The sequence below is a fragment of the Notamacropus eugenii genome, chromosome 1 (genome assembly GCF_028372415.1).
Source record: "Notamacropus eugenii isolate mMacEug1 chromosome 1, mMacEug1.pri_v2, whole genome shotgun sequence".
Taxonomy (NCBI): Eukaryota; Metazoa; Chordata; class Mammalia; order Diprotodontia; family Macropodidae; genus Notamacropus; species Notamacropus eugenii.
In genome coordinates, this window is record NC_092872.1 from 492,650,192 (window position 1) to 492,671,366 (window position 21,175).

At 35.1% G+C, this 21,175-nt stretch overlaps 1 protein-coding gene across 2 annotated transcripts in view; it reads left to right on the forward strand.

Moving 5' to 3' along the window:
• Positions 1 to 21,175, forward strand: part of RABL6 (RAB, member RAS oncogene family like 6) — a 79,374-nt gene that overhangs the window by 3,661 nt on the left and 54,538 nt on the right. For both annotated transcript variants that reach the window (XM_072633021.1, XM_072633022.1), the window contains exons 2-3: positions 4,671 to 4,805; positions 12,905 to 12,952. In XM_072633021.1, the coding sequence (XP_072489122.1) occupies positions 4,671 to 4,805; positions 12,905 to 12,952 (183 nt within the window). The remainder of the gene's footprint in view (positions 1 to 4,670; positions 4,806 to 12,904; positions 12,953 to 21,175) is intronic.

A 21,175-nucleotide genomic window follows, 5' to 3' on the forward strand; every position in this document is an offset into this window, starting at 1 on the left:
TTTTCCTTTAAGCTGTAACCAACCATTAATATGACACTGTGTTTTAAAAAATATTTTTAAATGACTCTTTAATCTCTTGGAAATTTGGAGCATCATTCTTGAATCTGTTCCCTCTCAGAAATGTGTGTTTTTCCGTGGAGGTCGCCCACTGATTCTGAGTGGGCTGAGAACTACGAATTTACTTGTTAAGGAGAAAAAGAGGAAGAATATCTGTTACTTCATGAGGTCTCAAAACTTACAGACACCTTAGAAATCATCTGGTTCAGTTGCTACCTGATAGGAGTTTTGGTAGAATGATAAGTGGAAAGCTAGACTAACGGATGGGTTAAGAGAGTGGGAAGAGAGAAAGTGAGGCAGCTTTTATTGACATTTTTTTGTAGTTTAGGGTTCTGTCCTGGGCCCTCTTCTCTTCTCTCTCTATACTACTTCACTTGGGTGAGCTCATCTCCTTCCCATGAATTTAATTACTATCTCTATGCTGATGGTTTTCAGATCTACTCTGCACAAAACTGTTGACCTCTGATCTTACACCTCCTCCTGCCTTTAAGACATGTAAGCCCAGATGTCTGAATTTTATATGTCGGAAGCTGTATTTGAAATCAGGTCTCATCCACTTCACCACCTAGCTGCCTCACTAGAGATCAGGAAAAACTTAGGAGGTATAGTATATAGTACCTCAGTTGAGTCTTGAAGAAATCTGAGGGTTCAGAAAAGCTTGGATCAGAGTAAATTTCAGGTATAGAGGAAGGTAATATCTGTAAAGTTAAAGGAATAAAGGTTTCTTCAGGATCTAAACCCTTTGTTTGTTCTGGTCTACCAATTTATACCTGATCTGAGCCAGGTGGATGATCTGTTCTCATTAAGAAATATCTTATCTCATATAGAGAATAATAGGTTGAAATGTATTGTTTATATATTTTTTCAAACCTGCTGGCAAACCAAATATATCCTGGTGGTAATTGTATTTAGGTTTTAATAACCTTTTCCTATTTCTCTTATTGCTGATCTTATCACAGGTTTTCTTCCCAAAACTGAATTTTTGCATGTAACTCTTCTCCACCTGACATGTACTAGTATTTGGCTTCATTTTTTAGTTTGAGATGTACTATTTTACTATTAAGAAAAAAATGAATATCAATTGCCTGATCCAAGATTTGGAATAAGTTAGTATTACCTCTTTTATGAAATCTCTGCCTATCCTTGCAGCCACCCCTTCTATTTCTTGTAATCAGAAACATCACCCACATTGGTTTGCTGAGGTCTTAATATAGCACAGTATCAGTTATCGAATTGATACTGATTTGCTTAAAAAGGCCTTTTTTTAATGAATTGTTTTATTTCCTTTCTCACCTCACCTTGGCTGAACATATAAAATGACAGCACTTAAAAACAGACCTTCCAGCAATCACCAGAACTTTTGTTCTCAACTAGATCTCACAGTCTAGTGGTCAAGTATATGTTAAAAAAGGTCCCAAAGTAAAAAGGAAACTTCATTAGTACTCAGAGTAGAGAATTTGCTTATCATGGAAACCTGAGTTTTTTGTGTTGTAGTTTGAGATATAAAGGCAAAAAAAAAGCTCATACATTTCTCATTAGGATATGTATATCTTTTAAAAATAAGACCTGTCTAAACAAATCAGTTAACATCCTTAGACCTCAGTTTCCTTATCTGTAAATTGAGACAGTGAAGATTCTAAGGTCTCTTCCAGGTCCAGATCTATGATAGACTATATACATGAGCAGTTGATAGTGCTAATTGGAGAGACTTATCATGTTGATGGACAGGGCACCTAGATGGTGAAGTAGATAGAGCTCTAGGCCTAAAGTTCAAATTCAGCCTCAGTTACTTACGAGCGGTTTTACCCTGGGCAAGTCACTTAACCCTGTTTGCCTTAGTTTACTCATGTGTAAAATGAGCTGGAGAAGGAAATGGCAAACCACTCTAGCATCTTTGCCAAGAAAACCCCAAATGGTGTCACAAAGAGTCACACACAACTGAAAATGACTGAACAACATTTTTACAGAAGTATAGTTCATTGCTGATTGCTGTTTTATTGTTGATAGATCTTAGGAAGCTGTGAGCGGGCCACTTTACATGTTTTGTCACTGTGCATATTTTCTAATTCTGTTTAATTAAAATGCAAGCATATTGAAAGTGATGCCTGTTGTCTTGTCAGACTGAAGGAGATGACATAAAAATTGTTATATATGAACTACATAGAACTTTTAGACTAGTAATCTATAATAGCAACTATCTAGAAGAGATGGTTTGGGAATTTTTTTAATCTGCTGAGATAACTGATTAATTTATTAATTAATTTATTATATGAGTAACTTAAATTTTAAACATTAATATTACTTTATGTGAAAATAGTATAGGGGATAGCAGAGGATGAGGTGGATAGAGAGTATCATGGAAACAACAAACATCAACTTGGGCAGACTGTGAGAGACAGTGGAAGATAAGAAAGATCTGTTGTGCTATGGTTCATAGAGTCGCAAAGAGTTGGACATGACTGAACAACAAAAACACAGAAACAGAGATATCTCAGTATTTTTATATTTACCTCTCTGGGATATACTTGATGCTATTTCAGTTTTATCACCAGAGAAGCTAAATTTCTAGTTGGACACTAACATTGGCTTTTGTGAGATTGGTAATATTTGGTAAGTTGTGTAGTGCCAGAGCTTAAATCATTCAAGGCATTTTGCAGTTTATAAAACTGATGAATATTTCTAGTAGCCCACTAAAATATGAATCAGACAATAATACCCTAATTTGGCACGGGCAAATTAATGGTAGTCTGGGCCTATATTGATTCCTAAATTAAGATACTGTCTATATTTTCCAGGACTTCATTCAAATGATACAGAAAATAAAATTCTATAGTGTTCCTTCTCTGAAGAACTCTGCACGTTCTCACATTTCATCTGTGTAATAGCTGTGCGAGGAAAGAAGGAAAGAATTATTACTGGTCACATTTTATAGAAAAGCAAGTTGGAAAAAACAGCTATATTGGAAAAGAAAAGATGAAGTTTAAATGTACATTAATTGATGAAGATAAAATATAGAGAAAAATTAAAACCTTAAAGCACTATTTAAGTAATTTTGATGAGAGTAAAGATTTTGAGGATAGCAAAAGTAGAATATTCTGTAGTTTGTGAAGTAAATAGGGAGAAAGAATATATATTTGGAATATGTTTCCTGGGAGAAAAATGGAGAATCCAACAAATATATATTAACCCTAAATCTCAAATAGGCACAAACTATTTAAGTGCCAGTGAACCCACTTCACAGCCACATTTGTAGCAAAACAGGTGCACAGGGTACATACTTAATGTTCAGAGAGCACCTGCCATAACCATTCACATAGTTAAGGGTATAGTAGAACGTTAGCTTAGAGTCAGAAGACCCAAATTTGGACATTGCCTTAGCTGTGTGCTCCCTCACTATGCTCTTTGTCCACTCTTAGTTTCAGTTTTCTCACTTGTAAAATGAGAATAATAGCATCTGTCTGAGAGTGTTATGATATATATATGTAATATGTATGGTATATTTAAAGCTCTTTGTCAACCTCAAAGTGCTATAGAAATGTTGATTATTATCTTTACGTATTTCCCGAAGAGTTAGCAATTACTGAGAAATTTTTCTTTTTTTGTGGCAAGGACAAATAAACAGTGTGTTCTAATCTAGATTCTTATGGCCATTTATTATGGATGCATTTGGGAAGTATTGTCCTTTTTTGGCCTGGTTTCAGGGATATTAACAATTTCCATATGTTAGCCCCAGAGTCATTAATTTTCTTATATTTGATTTAAAAATCTATATCGTTACATTGGTATCTTAAATCAGTCTGGGGAAAGATTTGGGGAAGGGGGAAGTGATAATGAGAAGTATATAGGATTAGTGATCCATGGAATTTTTTTGCACCATCAAAATGAGCCACAGACTAAAAACATTTGAGAACTACTAGTCAGAGTGGGTAATTTAAAATATGGTTTGAGTTAGGAGGACAGTAAATTTATTTGTAAACACTTTATGGAAAAGGCAGTACATTTAGACAAGAGAGAGGGAGATTAATTAGTATTTATATTGTGTTATGGTTTTTGATTTAGACTTATAATTATATTGGCATAAGGGACTCCCATTATGGTAGTTCCTTCTACTGGTACAGGTGAACTGTCTGGAACTTTTAGCTTTAGTTGCCATGGGTACTAGGTAAGTGACTTGCTCATAGTTACATAGTTGGTATGTGTTAGAACTTGTACCCAGGTTTTCTAGACTATAAAACTAATCCCCTATCCACAGTGCCACACACTATACATCTCTTAAGTTGAGATGGAGAGCATTCCAGGTACCTAAGATGGAGATTGAATTGGGAGAAGGGAATTAAGGGAACTTTAAGAAGTTTGATGCTGATCGTAGAACTAAGGAAAACAGAATAGTTCTGAAGCTGAGTGTAGAGGTTTAAATTTTATATTGCTAATGAGTTACCACTAATGGGTTTGGGAAATGGAACTGATATGGTCACAGGAGCAGATAAGCACGATGGTTTGGTAACATTTGAGCATAGACTGTACAAATGAATAAATGAAAATAGCTAATATACATTTCTTTCATATATTATCTTAACAAGTTTTTGACCTCTTTCCTTTCCTTTTTGACCTAGTGAAAATAGTGATCCGAGGAGACAGAAACACAGGAAAAACCACCCTTTGGCACAGACTCCAAGGGAAGAAGTTTGTGGAAGAATATATACCGACACAAGAGATCCAAGTCACCAGTATCCACTGGAATTATAAAAGTAAGAAAGTGTAGAGATCCTGGGTAAAATCTCAAGTGTAATTGGCAAGGTAACTTGCTAATCTTGAATACAAGTTAAAAATTCTATTACAGCAACTGTAATATCATTTCTAAAAGATTTATATCTTATTTTGAAAAATTTATGTCCTTGAAGACAACTTCTTTGGGATATAAACCTAGTAGGTGGTATTGCTGGAACAAAGGGTATGCACAGTTTTATGGTCCTTTGGGCATCGTTTCAAACTGCTCCCTATAATGATCAGAGCAGATCACAACTCCACCAACGGTACATTAGTGTCCCAATTTTCTCACTTCCCCTCTAACATTTATCATTTTCTTTTTCTGTACTATTTGCCAATCTGATAGGTGTGCAGCGGTACCTCCGAATTGTTTTAATTTGCATTTCTCTAATCATTAGTGATTTAGAGCATTTTCCCATGTGACTATAGATAGCTTTGATTTGACTAAAAACTGCTTGTTTATATCCTTTGACCATTTATCAGTTGGGGAATGACTTACATTCTTATAAAGTTGACTCGATTTTCTATATTTTTAAGAAATAGAGTCTTTATCAGAAATATTTGCTGTAATTTTTTTCTCCAGTTTTCTGCTTTCCTTCTAATTTTGGTTGCATCGATTTTGTTTGTGCAAAAACTTTTTAATTTAATATAATATAATCAAAATTATCCATTTTATATTTTGTAATGCTCTCTGTATCTTATTTGGTCCTAAAGTTTTCCCTTATCCATATATCTGATAGGTAAATTATTCCATGCTCCCTTAGTTTGTATTTTTTCTAGCTCCATAAAATAAGTGTTTTGATAGTTTGATTTGTATGGCACTGAATAGATATTGTCATTTTTATTGTATTGGCTCAGCCTACCCATGAACAACTAATATTTTTCCAGTTGTTTAGATCTGACTTTTATTTGTATGAAAAGTGTTTTATAATTGTGTTCATATATTTCCTGAGTTTATCTTGGTAGGTAGACTCCCAAGTATTTTACTTTGTCTGCAGTTATTTTAAATGTAATTTCTCTTTCTATCTCTTACTGCTGGCCTTTGTTGGTAATATATAGAAATGCTGGTGATTTACGTGGGTTCATTACTTTGCTAAAGTTGTTAATTATTTCAACTAGTTTTTTAGCTGATTCTCTACAACTCTTTAACCATCGTATCCGCAAAGACTGATAGTTTTGTTTCCTCATTGCCTATTCTAATTCCTTCAGTTTCTTCCTTTATTGCTATAGCTAGTACATCTAGTAAAATATTGAATAATAGTGATGATAATGAGCTTCTTTGCTTCACCTTGATCTTAGTGGGAAGGCTTCTAGCTTATCCCTATTTCAGATAATGCTTGCTGAAGGTTTTAGATGCTGCTTATCATTTTAATAAAATCTCTTTTATTCTCATGCTCTAGTGTTTTTAACAGGAATGGGTATTGTATTTTGTTAAAGGCTTTTTCTGCATCTATTGAAATAATCATGATTTGTATTGGTTTTGTTATTCATACAGTCAATTATTCTGATAGTCCTGGTATAAACTCCACCTGATCATAGTGTATGATCCTTGTAATATATTGCTGTAATCTCTTTGCTAGTATTTTATTTAAATTTTTATATCAATATTTGTTAGAGAAATTGATCTACATTTTTCTTTCTGTTTTCACTTTTCCTGGTTTAGGTATCAGCACCATATTTGTGTTGTAAAAGGAATTTGGTAGGACTCCTTCTTTGGCTGTTTTTTCAAATAGTTTATATAGTATTGGGATTAATTGTTCTTTAAATGTTTGGTAGAATTCACTTGTGTTCCACTTGGCCCTGGGGATTTTTTCTTAGGGAGTCTATTGATGGTTTGTTCAATTTCTTTTTCTAAGATAGGGTTATTTAAGTATTCTATTAATTTTTTTGTTAATCTAGGCAATTTATATTTTCGTAAATATTTATCCATCTCACTTAGATGGTCAGATTTATTGGGATATAATTGGGCAGGATGGCTCCTAATAATTGCTTTAATTCCCTCTTTATTGGTGAACTCACCCCTTTCATTTTTGATACTGGTAATTTGGTTTTCTTGCCTTTTTCTTAATCAGATTAACAAATGGTCTCTTTTATTGTGGTTTTTTTTTCCAATAAAAAAATACCAGCCTCTAGTTTTATAGGTTTCTTTTCCAATTTCATTCATCTTTGATTTTCAAGATTTCTAATTTAATGTTTCATTGGGGGTTTTTAATTTGTTCTTTTTTCTGTTTTCTTTTTTTTTTTTTAGTTATACATCCAGTTCATTGGTCTGCTCTTTTTCACTTTTACTGATGTAAGCATTTAGAGATACAAATTTTTTCCCTAACCTATCTTTTCCCTGCCCTTTATTGTATGTAATTTTTATTACATTCAGATCTGAAAAGGATGCATTTAATATTTTTGTTTTTCTGCATTTGGTTGTGAGGTTTTTATGTCCCAATACTGGTCAGTTTTTGTGTAGATGCCATGTACCACTGAGAAAATGGTATATTCATATTCCTTTCTATTCCCATTCAGTTTTCTTCAGAAATCTGCCATCTAACTTTTCTAAGATTCTGTTCATCTTCTTAACTTCTTTCTTGTTTGTTTATTTTTGTTAGATTTATCTGATTTTGAAAGGGGAAAGGTGAGATCACCCACAAGTATAGTTTTACTGTCTGTTTCTTCCTAAACTCATTTAGCTTTTCCTTTAAAAATTTAGGTCCTATACCTTTCGGTGCATGTGTTTTTAATATTGCTATTGCTTCATTGTCTGTGGTACCTTTTAATTATAGTTTCTTTTCTCATCTCTTTTAATTAGATCTGTTTTTGATTTTACTTTGTTTGAGATCATGATTGGTTACCCCTGATTTTATTTACTTTAGCTGAAATATAATGAATTCTGCTCCAACCCTTTACCTTAACTCTGGATGTGTCTCTGCTTCAAATGTGTTTTTTGTAACAGCATGTTGTTGGATTTTGATTCTTAATCCATTCTTCTCTCCACTTCCATTTTATGGGTGAGTTCATCTCTTTCAGATTTGTAGTTATGATAACTGTGTATTTCCCTCCATCCTATTTTTCCCCAGTTTATCCTTCTTTCTCACATGCCTTTCACCCTGTCCCTTCTCACAAGTGTTTTATTTCTGACCATCACCTTCCCAATCTGCGCTCCCTTCTATAAGTTCCCCCTCCCCCTTCATATCTTATCCCCATCCTTTCTTATTTCCCTGTAGGATAAGGTAACTTTCTATACCCAATTGAGTGTGTATGTTATTCCCTCTTTGAGCCAATTCTGATGAGAGTAAGGTTCAAGCATTCCCTACCCCCTCCACTTTCCTGTCTTCCCCTTCCAGTGTATTAGCTCTTACACACCTCTTTTATGTGAGATAATTTACCCTATTCCAGTGCCTTGGGGCCGCAGGTTTCCCACCCCTTCATTCTATCTCTCCATTCCCTCTTCTCCCAATCTTCTTTCTCACCCTTTAATTTTGTGGAGGTTTTTATATCATCCTATCATAATCAGTTCATGCCCATACCCTCTGTTTATATGTACTACTTCTAATTGCCTTAATAGTGATAAAGTTCTTAAGAGTTACAAGTATCATCTTCCCATATAAACTGTTTAATGTTATTTATGTTTTTAAACTTTCCTGTTTATTTCTCTTGAGACTTCTAGGTAAACTTAAAAAAAAGAAAACCTAATGTTTTTATGAGAATTTAAACTCCTCCATGATATGAGAAACTCTAACCTGCTGTCTTAACCTGGGCCCAAAACTTGACATAGATAAATGAACCAGTTAGTATTTATAACCTTAAGTTAGAGAAAAACAGTAGGGTTTGAGGAATAAAGAATGGAGGAAAAGGAGCAGCATTCAGAGGTTTTTTGTCCTTTTCATTTATATTATTGTAGTCACTGTGTATATTATTTTCCAGGTTTTGCTTACTTCATTTACTTTGCTTCAGTTATTATGTGTTACTATATTCCTTTGTATTCTTCATATTCATCATTTCTTACAACATAGCCATCTTCTGTTGCTTTTCATTTAACACATTTTGTTTAGTTGTCTTCTAATTGGTGACATCCACTTTGTGTTTTTTTCCTTTAACAAGCATTTTTTTTAAGAATCTAAGATGTTTTTTGTGATAGCAAAGAATTGGAGACATAGTAGGTGCCCGATATTTGGGGCATGGCCAAACTCATTATGGTGCACAAATTATGGTAGACAGTAACTGTACTGTAAGAAGTGACAAATTTAATAGTTGCAGAGAAGCATGGAGAGATCTACTTGAACTGATGCAGAATGAAGTAAGCAGAGTCAAGAAAACAATATACACGACTACGGTAATATAAATAGAGAAAAAACCAACCACATAAAAATCAAAAGTGAACGTTGCAGTGTTATAAAGAGCAAGCACGATTCAAAAGAAAAGATATGAGAAAACTGTCATATCTCTGCAGAGGCCAACAAATATGGTACATTGCACATATTTTCATCCTTTTTTTCATTTTTATTCATCAGTTACATTGATTTTTTTTTTGTCTTTAAAAATACTGTTTGATATACGGAATGGCTGTTGAGGAGGGGGAGGGATGATGAGGAAAACTAAAGTGATGTAAAAAATACATCAAAAAGCTTTTTTTTTTTTTTTTTAAGGACTTAATATGTGCTGAACACTGAGATGAGCACTAGGAACTATCAAGATAAAAGCAAAACAATCCTCACTCTCAGGGAGCTCACATTCTAATGAAAGATAAAAACTCATACATATATAGGTGTGTATGTATGTAAGGTAACCTTAGAGGGAAAAGCATTAGCAGCTGGAGAGTGGCCTGGAGTTTGAACTAAGCCAGAAAAAGCCTATAGAAATATTCCATGCACAACAATTTGTCTAGCCATTACTATGATTATTTCATCATCCTCTGTTTTATTTCTAGTTCTTTGCTACTATAAAAAGTGCTGCTACAACTATTTGGGAGTTTTGTGGAAGTTTTGGTGTAAATAACCCCCTTGGAGTATATGCCTAGCAGTGGGATCTCTGGATCAAATGTCTGAGAGACTTTTCTAATCACTTTTTTTAGAATGATTCCAAACATTTTCCAGAGTGGTTGAAGCATTTCATACCTCCACCATGATTAGTGTGCCAGTCTTTTCACATTCTCTCTAAAATTGACTCTTCTTAATCCTTTGTCATTGTCAGTGTGCTAATTGTGGAGGAGAAACTTAAGAGTTCTTTTTTTTTAATTTGCCATTTCTCTTACTAGTGATTTGGAACAGTCTTTCATGTTTTTAAATAATTTTCAGTTCTTTTAAGAACTATTCATATCTGCTATCCATTTAAGCATTGGGGAATGGCTCTTACACTTTGCTAATTCCCACTGCATCTTGGGTATCAGACCCTTATCAGAGATATTTTATGCAGAGGATTCATGGAAGATTGTAAACTTGAAGTTGTTTTTTTTATTTATTCTCACTGTTTCACCTTAATGAAGAAACAAGGGATCCCCTATGTTGAATTATGAATAATGAGAGCATTTTTTAGGCTTCACCATCCTAAGCCATAAATATAAATCTAAAAAAGTGAGTAGTTGATGAACCAGAGTAGTCAACCTAGCTTTAGTTAGGATCTAACTATTAGTATTTAATTTAGTTATACAGTATTCTACCTCTCCACCTCTCCCCCTCCCCCCCAGTCAGGTGACTCTTATCAAAGGATCCCATGATTATCATGCTAAATGGTTGATTTGTGGGCCTTAGTCTGATCACATATTTCTGGAGCTTTAAGAATATTTCCATAAAATGATCTATCATGAAGCCACTTGATAACCATGTCCAAATTTTAATGTGAAACTTTAGAGTAATGGTGGGTGGATAACAGTAAGATTTTTATTTTCTCTATCGTCAGGCAACTTATTTGTTACTGCATTGGGGAAGGGGAGAATGTAGTATTGTGATAAGTGATTTTATTTTGATTATACAATTCATTTTGAACCTCTTCCCACAGCACCCTAAATTTAGTTTTTTCCAATCTCTAAATTTATTACTATAGCCACAGTGCTACATTTTTCACGAAAGGACTGCTTTTCTCATGGCATTGCTGAACTCTCATGATTCTCAGTGTTCTTGTTTCTTTCTTCTCTCAGGTTAAAAAAATTTTCTCATGTAGATGATTGAGCCATTTGTCTCTATACTCCGGCACTTTCCCAGGACACTCTCATATTAGATGTAACACCAAACTGATAATTACTCGGTCTTTATAATTTTCATAGTGCCTTCTGGCTGCACTAGAGTGAAGAACTTGCTTTTGAGGAGTAAGGAGATGTAAAAATTCAATGCAGGGTATGCACTACTTTGTAACACAAAGATGATGAAAGAAAGATGAGCTGAAAAGAAAAGGAACGGGGGAATGAATTATCAAAAGGAAGCAAAGTAATGCCAAAACAAACTTCTGGGAAATTGGTTCTGCTATAGACTAGTGAATAAGAGTACTGAAATAGGAATCAGGAACCTGGCATCTCCATAGGAATATTAAATTTCTGGGGTGCCTTTTGTTGGAAGGATTCATGTAAAACTGAGTGGCATGGGGCAGCTAGCTGGCACAGTGGATAGAGAATTTAAATTCAAATCCAGTCTTAAACACTTAAATAACTGTGTGACCCTATGCAAGTCACTTAACCCCAGTTGCCTCCAAAAGAAAAAATAGACAATTTAGTGCCAATTGTCTGCCTAGTACTCTGCCAAGCATTAAACAGCAGGCTCTGTGATTTACAGCATTCAGTGACATATAGGATGGTAATGTGGTATGGGTTGGAGGTAGTAAGAAGAGTATCATTTTCAAACTGAGTTAGAGTCCAAATCTAGAGGGTGTTGTAGATTTATTCAGTCTAGTTATAAAGATGGTCAGTACCATAGTTCCTGAGGTTCATAATCCTGGTAAGGTGCTTCTGATTAGTAGGATTGCGTAGAGTGACAAGAATTTTATGTTATTAATAGCTGACATAGCATATTAAAGTTTACAAAGTTCTGAGGCTCACAGTAACTCTCTGAGACAAGTGCTGCAAGTATTATCCTCATTTTACAGAGGAGGAAACTAAACTCAGGGATGTAAGTTACTTGCGTAATGTCACACAAGTAGTAAGTGTCAGGTAGAATTTCTGGTTCCAGAATCAATACTCCACATAGCACACTGCTTCACCCAGGGAAAAATTGAGGCTTTCATAAACAAACAACTCTTTGGCCTAAGTTTGAGCTTTTGGGGTAGTTTTTCATGTAAATTCAGTGGTCAAATTACTGTTAATCCTTTATTAGTGAATATATACCTAAGGGAAAGAATATGTTAAGAATTATAAGTTCTGATTCGTAGGCTTTCTAATCCACTGAAATAGAGGGTTTTTTTTTAAGAAGATATTTCTTTCTCAGGCTCTAGCTATTTACAACAGTACGTTGGAAATGACAGAGCCAAACCTAGATCCTCGAGGAAGCATTGAAGCTTACTGGCTTTAATACATTGTATTAGGTCTCTAACCGCTGTCTTCAACCTGGACTCTGTGATTGTAGACAGGTTCCTTAGTCTCTGCATTCATGGCATTCTGTCCACTGTGTCACCCAGCTGTCCTGATAGCTGTATTTGTGTTTCACTTTATAACAGATTCTTGTCTTGGGAAAAGTCAGCCCCCTACTATGCTTTACATCCTATCCTGTCATCACCCAGGAAACGAGGACCTACCTGGGCTTTCTGCCATCTCTCCCATTTTCTCATCTGTGTAATTCTCCCTTGTTCTAGTACAAATAATACAGTCCATGCTACCATTACTATGACTAGATTTACATTTGTGTCTGTGTCAGTGTAACAAAGCTGGGCCGCTTGAAACTTACTTAAATTGTTTAACAGTCTTAAATTTATTCATTAAATCTGTAGCCTTCTTTATGAAAAGGTCATAAAATCCATATTGCCATAAAAGTTCGAGTAAAGAGAGGAAATAGCGGTTTGAACTTTGACTCTTCTCAGGTTGCACTTAATCTCTACAAAAACTGTTATCTTTATAAAACCAAATGACTATAGTGTATGCTTCTAATACCGTTTTTGTTTCTCTTTTTAGCCACTGATGACATTGTAAAGGTTGAAGTCTGGGATGTAGTTGACAAGGGTAAGTCATCCTCTCCTTTTTTAACCTGAAGTCCTAAGTTAAATGTGTTTTTTGCATGAAGATCAGCATAATTTCTTTCCTTGCTTTTATCTTTTTAAAAGTGTTGGATATTTTTTCCTCCGTTTCAAACAGAGGCTTTGAACAGTTGTGAATAGTTTTATGATATGGATATTGTGCATTCATTGTTAAACTTAACCTCTGCTTTTGCTGGTTCAGAAAACTATTTGCTGCATACTCCAGCCTGTCCAAAGAAATGAATTTTGTGTTTGTTGGGAGCCACTAATCCTATTTATATATGTTTTGGATTTTTTTTCTATCATTTACGTAAATTATGTTCTTTATGGTTTTAGTATACTGTATTAACTTTTAAGATAGAATAAAACAAAAAACAGACTCCCCTAATATCACAATGTTTATTTAGTAGTTCTTTTTAAAATAACATTTCTGGTTACTTTGCCAAAGTTTCCTTCCTAAATCTGTGATGAATCTTGATGAATCCTGGTAAATCTGGCAAAAGAGTAGATTTATTTGAGATAGTAGTATCTTAGAAAAATGAATTTAAACACTGTCCAAAATTCTTAAACATAAGGAAACATGTCAAACCATAAGTTCTGAAGTTGTTATATAAAACTAGAGAGATTCACTAGAACATCAGCCTTATGAAATGCCAAGAATTGGGTTATTCTACTGTCCCTTATTCATGAGTCCATAGGTGCCCAGCTCCTTTAGACCACAAAAGAGATCTAAAAAACTGCTCAGAATTTTTTCTCTGTCATAAAAAAAATACTCTTTTTGACTCCTAAAAGATAAAAGAATACCAGCATATTCCTGCGATACTTTTTCAATTGTGGAATGCGTGTATATACAAACTAACACCAGACTCCATCAGATGCTGGCTGAAACTCAGTCAAGTAGTTTTTGTTGGTTTTTGAGGGGAAGTGAGAAAACAACTGGCAGAAAGTGGGTTTTAGTCCTTAAAAAGAATGAAGGAGTGGGTAGAAACATCTTTTCTAGCTATTTAATGAAATGCTATGTAATAAAATGTCCTAAGTTTCATTGATTAACAGTCTCTCATTTTTATTTCTTCTCATGCTCAGGGCAAAAATTTCTCCTCTGTGATTCTTTAGGTGAGAGTTTATAGTAGTTGCATTATCCTTGCAATAGTAAGCATTTTTGCAGTGTAGTGCTGAATAAGATCTGGTCTTTTTCTTACTTTTTCAAGATCTTATCTTAACATACTTTGATAGTTGCATGGTATCCTCCAAATACAAGGCTTTATTTGAAATGGCAAACACTAGAAATACTTGTGAACGTGTAATTTCCATGTTAGTAGTGTCTAGCTTAAAATTCATATCTTCCAAGTCTTTTTCATATTCTTCCTGGGATATTATTAAAGATATAACAGAGGACAATTTGGAACTGATTTATTGTACAAAATTATTTTTTTGATCACCTTGATTTCAATGCTAAGTTTGTGGTAATGAAGCTTATATAGCCAGAGGTACATTAAGCCATTCCAATTTAGCCTTGTGTTGACTTATATTTTAAAAACATCTTTTCTGCAGTGCCTTTAGTGTATTTTAGAAGTTGCTTCCAGAGAATTACAAAATGCCTTACTATTCAAAGGTTCATTATTATTCCACATTATGAAAAAGGCAATATCTGCTGTTTCTTATTAACCTAACAGTGTTTGCCTCCTAGCTTTGCCATTGGTTTAATTTCCCCCACCAGGCTTGTATAAGAATTCAGAAAGCAGCTTTATTTTTTTCTACATACCTAGTGAACAGTGACTCAGCACTGAATTTTTTTGTAGTGAAGATTTTCATTATCTTTAAACTAAAAGCATTTCTTCTTATCTTGAAGTGGAATTATTGTCTTGAAGGTCAGTAATTTCCTGAGTCAAAGATTGAATTGCCCTTTTGTTTTGGTTTGATTTTGCTTCCTAATTCTAAGGCTTCCTAGAAATTGTTGTGTGTATTTATTTATTGGATATTCTTGGGGCTGGGGGTGTTGATTAGATTTTATAATTTAAATTTCTAAATTATCTTTTTAGCTGATGGTTTTTAATTTTTTTCCCCTTAGTCTGAGGAATCCATCTAAAGCAGGAGCTTAACCTGGGGTCCACAGATAAATTTCAAGGTTCTCTGAACTTGGATGGGGAAAAAAATTAAGTATTTATTTTCACTACCCTGTATATTTTATGCATTTAAAAAACATTCTCAGAAGGAATCCCTGACACACAAAACGTTTAAGTGCCTGGTCTGAATGGTCTGAAGTATGCTTGATACCCCTGTTGTGATGTAGAGGCTCTTGTGAGTATAAGAGACATTGAAAATTGTAACATGTCCATTACACCACTCTTTTTTTTTTTTTTTTGAGGAAGTCCTAGGTATAGTTCATAGAACAGTGTGAAAACCCTCTCAAGACTATACCTGTATTTTTACTATATTTTAAGATGTCTTAATACATTTATAGTACCAAACAGTGCCTTTAAGCATGTCCTAAAAGTAGTTCCTGAAATACTTGGTTCTCTTTCATAAGTCATTATTAGCTATTAGTACCATCTATGGGGGATGAGATGCACAGCAAAGTCATTTCACTCTTAGAAATCTTAGATGGCACCTGAAGTCTAAATATTGTGCCTTAAATCAGGAAGACCTGAATTAAAATCTGGCCTCAGACACTTATTGGCTGTGTGACCTTGGGCAAATCACTTAACCTCTGTTTGCCTCAGTTTCTTCAACTGTAAAATGGAGCTAATAATAGCACCTAGCTCCTAAGGTGGTTGTGAAGATCAAATGAGTTAATAATTGTAAAGCACTTAGCATAGTGCCTAGTAGATGATAGGTACTATGTCAGTGCTGGTTGCTATTATTATTATAACTATGTCCAAGATATATACTGGATAAATTGAGAGTAACTTCAGAAGGATGGCATAAAGATTAAGGACTAGGAAAAGCTTCTTGTTGAAGGTGGGACTTGAGCTGAAACTTGAAGGAAGCCAGAAGACAGACAGTGAAAAATGAGAGAATTATAGGCACAAAGCCAGCCCAGTTAGGAAATAGAGAATATTAGAATAGCAAAGAGACCAGTGTCATTTGATCTCCAGATATATGGAGGGGAATAAGAAAACTGGAAAGTAGAAAAGAGGCGAGGTTATTAAAGGTTCTAAAAAGACAGACATTTTGTATTTGGTCCCGTAACAGGGAACCACTAGAGTTTATTCAATGTGAAGGAGAGGTTACGTTGTCAGAACTACATTTTAGGAAGATCATTTTGACGGCTCAGTGGAGAATAGGTTGAATTCTGGGGGGGAAGGGGGGAAGAGACTTGAGACAGGGATCCCAACCAGCAAACTTGCACAATAGTTTAGTCCTGAAGTGATGAGAACCTGTACCAGGGTAGTAGCAGTGTAGCAGTGTCAGAAGAGAGAAGTTGGGAGTACATGAGAGATATTACTAAGGCAGAATCAACAGCACTTGACAACTTGGATATGGGGTGGGGTAAGAGAGTGAGGAATCAAGAATGACACCTAAGTTGGGAGTCTTGGTAACTGGGAGGATAGTTGCCAGTAAAAGATGAGTTAGAAACAAGGGAGAGTTTTCAGAGGAAAATTATGAATTAATTTTTAGACATGTTGAATTTAAGATGTCTATAGGACATCCAGTCCAGGATGTCTAATAGCCATTTGGATATGAGAGACTGGAGGTCCAGAGAAAAGGCAGACATTAAATTTGTCATCTACATGGAGATGATAATTGAAACCATAGGATCCAGGATAGACCCTTATGGAATTGCCATGGTTAGCAAGTGTGACATAGATGAAGATCCAACAAAGGAGACAAAAGGTATGGTTATATATAGGAAGAAAGTCAAGAGAGAGCAGTATTATGAAATCTGACTATTATAGGTAGAGATTCTATTAAAATCAGTAATCTGATTTTTGAGGGGTAGAGGAAGACAGAGGTGGAAATGTAGTTTGTAAAGTGGTTTGTTTGGAAGTATGCTGTATTAAAGCGTATTAAATATTATATGTTACATATATTAATATATAATAAAGTAAAAGCATTTTTAAATGGGGGGAAACATCTCAGAGGATTGTGTGCACATACCTGTGCATAAACAGTCATACCAAATCTTTATAAATTTTTGTATTTCGGGTTAAAACAGGACATTTTCATGTTAGTTTTTCATAGAAAGTAATTTCTCCTTCTTTGGAAAAGGGAGAGTATAGCTAGAATTGATTTAAGGCTAACAGGACAGAGAGGAAATGGAAAAACAGGCTAATATTTAATAATAAGTTTGTATAAATGTATATGGATTAAAGCCTTAACTTCTTACCTGGTGCTTTTGGTATCATTTGTGCCCATTTGTTTAACCCTATATAGAGATAAGAAGTACTGTTGTCTGGTTTGCAGTTTTTTGTTCTTGGTGTTTACTAGTAGTGTGGAAACATAGTCCCGAGTTGTAGATATGTTTGCTGGCAGTTTTTTTAATGTTATTGTAAAAATAACACCCTATTAATGTTGAGTTTAAAATTTTTTGATGTGGAAGAACAGCCTTCTATATGTCTCAGAACCTGTCATCCTTATTACCTTGTTAGAAGTATAATTTCAATATCAAACTACTATTTCAGTTCACTATAGCGTGGTGAAGGTTGGAGCTGCTGGAATGTAATTAGGGCAATTTGGATCACAGTGATTCTAACTTTTTGTGGGTTCACTTGTTCAACCATTTTATAATCCCTTAGTGATTACAGCTGAAGCTGATTTTTTTTTATTATTAATACCAGAATGAGGAGGAAGTGTGGTATTGAGTGAGCCATCAGGCAGTTCAATTTGGAGCATTATGAGTTTGTAACAATTATTTGAGTGTCTCATGAAGGATAGGTTATTCATTTGAACTGCCAAGCTTTCTCAGAAAATAATCCATAACTTTACAGTATTCCTTTGTTATAATTTTGATTCTAGTAAAAGCAGCTCTTCAGTTTATCTGTATGGTCAACCAACATGCCAGAGCAGTTTGTTACATACCTGTACTTTGTCTCTCTAAGACTGCTTTAAAAAAAAAAAAATGGAGTATTGTTTCTTCCATTAGAATGTAAGCTAGTGGAGGATAGGAGCTAAGTTTTGCTTTTGTGCCTGGCACACAGTAAGTGCTTAATAAATGTTTTTTCATTCTTTTAGTAGTACTAATGTATAAAGAATATATTGATGATACTAAAGCAGCACTTCTGCGGATGTTTCAGACTGATGTCAATATCCTTAAAGAGAAAAGAAATAAAGACCAGGACTAACCTGCCCCTTCACTTCACAGTAGCTTTTGCTAAGGATACTTGCTATTTTTTTCCAAGTAAATTTGAATTTTAAATCTTTGTATCTTATTGCAAGTTCTTTATCCACTTTGGTATAGAGCAGAACTTCTTAAACTTTTTTCACTTGCAACCCCTTCAGTGGTTCTTAAACGTGGGTCACAATCCCACACTGGTATAAATAACTACCAGTGAGGAAGTTCTTTCTATCAGAACTAATGAGCAACTTTTCTCCAGTTTATAATCTTGGACGGCTGTCTAAGACTGTACCTGGGGCACAGAGAAGTAGTGACTTATGTAAGCTGTGTATGTGGGAGGTAGGACTGATTGCCTCCAAATCACTCCATAATTTTCTATATAGGGCAGCCTTCCACAAGTCCTCTTAAACACTATTAAACTGATATCATGGTATGGTGGAAAAGTAAAGTTTTGAGAGTTCAGAGGGTCTGAACTCAAATTTCAAGTCTGCTATTTATTTAATAGTTGGCTGGGTCACAGGTAATTCACTTCATTTCCCTGGGCTTCCATTTCCTCATCTGTAAAAAAGAAAAGATTGGACTAGATCCTTTCTACTTCTGAATGATATATTCCTATGGAACAAGATTACTAGAAAAGAAGACCTTAACCTTGTCTTTTGAATGTGGGATTTATAAAGTCACCAGGGATTATAAAAATAAAATATTTGGTAGGATTTTTTAAAAATAATTTCCAGGTATTTTTTTTTCTCTTGTTCATGTAGAGAGGTGATTGGAGGATCCCAAAATGAACAAGAAAATAGGCAGGGCTTTGGAAAGTATCTTTGAAGTAGAATTAAAGGAATTGGAATTGTTTTGCCTATAAAAAAAAGGAAACGATCAGTCAGCAAGCAGTTAAGTGCCTACTACGTAGCAGGCATTTTACAAGACAATGGAGATACAAAGACAAAAATGGAAAGGTCTCCCCCCTCAAGGAACTTAGATGCCATTGGGAGAGACAATATGTACACATATTAATCGAAGGAGCCTGTTTCAAGCATAATGGAGAGCCTTTGTGGAGGCACAGAGATAGAAGATGGAGTGCCATGGGACAGACAGCAAGAAGGCTATGAGATTGCATGAAAGGACATTCATTATAATGAAGTATAAAGCTAGGGGGCAGCTAGGTGGTGCAGTGGATAGAGCACCAGTACAGGAATCAGGAGGACCTGAGTTCAAATCTTACCTCAGATACTTGACACTCATTAGCTGTGTTACCTTGGGCAAGTCACTTCACCCCAACTGCCTCATCCTGGGTCATCTCCAGTCATCCTGATGAATATCTGGTCACTGGATTCAGATGGCTTTGGAGGAGAAGTGAGGCTGGTAACCTGCACAGCCCTCCTTCACTCAAAAACAAAGTCAAGTGCAAGTCATGTCATTATTTCTCTGATGGCATGGTCTTCTTTGGCACCAAAGGACAAACACACTTATAAAGCTATAAAGATAGACTGGAACCAGATCGTAAAGACCAAACAGAGTTTGCATTTGATCCTAAAGTAAACAAGAGTTACTCAGATAAGACTTAAAAATGTATTGGCTATGTGAGGTGAGGAAATGTGAAGAGCTGAGGAAGACTACAAAGTTTTGAACCTGAGTAGCTAGTTTGCCCTTCTCTGAAGTAGGGAAGTTCAGAAGAGGAGTGAGTTTAGGGGAAATGCCTATGGGACATTGAGTCAAAAATGACCTAATGCATTTGTATGTAGTTCAAGAGACCAACCAGGGCAGCTAGGTAGCATCAGATCCAGAGTTAGGAAGTCCTGAATTCAAATCCAGCCTTAGATACTTAATAGTTGTATGACATTGGGCAAGTCATTTAGCCCCAGTTGTCTCAGAGAGAGAAAGAAATCAGGATATATAAATCTAGGCATCACCTGCATAGAAATGATAATTAAACCCTTCATAGTTGAAGTGAGCACCAAGAGAGTATATTGCAAAAAAGCCCAAGATGAACCCTGACCATTTTTCTGTATAGGAAAAGTTCTGGAGAGAAAGATGACCAATGCAAAGGTAATTGAGAGGCTATAAAAATTCCCTTTCTTGTGAACCCATAAGAATAAGGTGCATAGCTACCTGTTTTGGATGGGTTGAAGGCCTGCTTACAGATATTTTATCATCCAGTGTCCTTTCTAGCCCTATGTTCTGTGACTCAAAAAGTATTAACATTCTGATAGCAGATCCTTTCAGATTTAAAGGTATACAGTTTTATTATCACTGAAACATTTTCTACTTTGGTAGTGGAAAACCCCTTCCTTGGTTCTAATGAATAAAAGCTTTGGGGCTATTTTCCCAGTTTTCACAAACACTGATCATTCTCTCATCTTTGCCCAAAAGAATATATATGGCTTACTATTTAAGATCCAGCCATTGGCTTTTAAAAGAGCATTAGGCAACCTCTATTTTTATCTGGTGAAATATTTTCCCCTTTGTGATTTTCTTGGGAGAAAGGGGGATATAGAGAGGAGATTTTACAAGGTTAGAAATGTTTCAGAAATTCTTTCTGACCCCTTACTCTTTCAGTACTTCTTAAACTCTGGTTTATGATCAACCCAAGTTGAAGAGCATGTGGAAAAAGTTTAAGAAGTACTGCTAGTTTAACAGTTATAATGAGGACTCTATCTTTGTGCCATCACTGTTGTACAATGCCCAAACATCAAAGCCATTAAGTGACAGTGACAGGAACGAGAAAGAAGTCAAACTGAGTTACCGTTTTCATGACACCCATCAGAAGAAGGTTCCTTGCCTTTATTCTAAGAATTTTCTTAAAACTGGTCTAGGAACTAGTTTGAGAATATTGAGACCTTACCTTTCCTCCTAGGCCACTCCTTGCAGCCTTATGATCATTTTTGCTGCTGAATTCACTAGAAGCAACTCATATGAAGGTGGCTTAACAGTTTT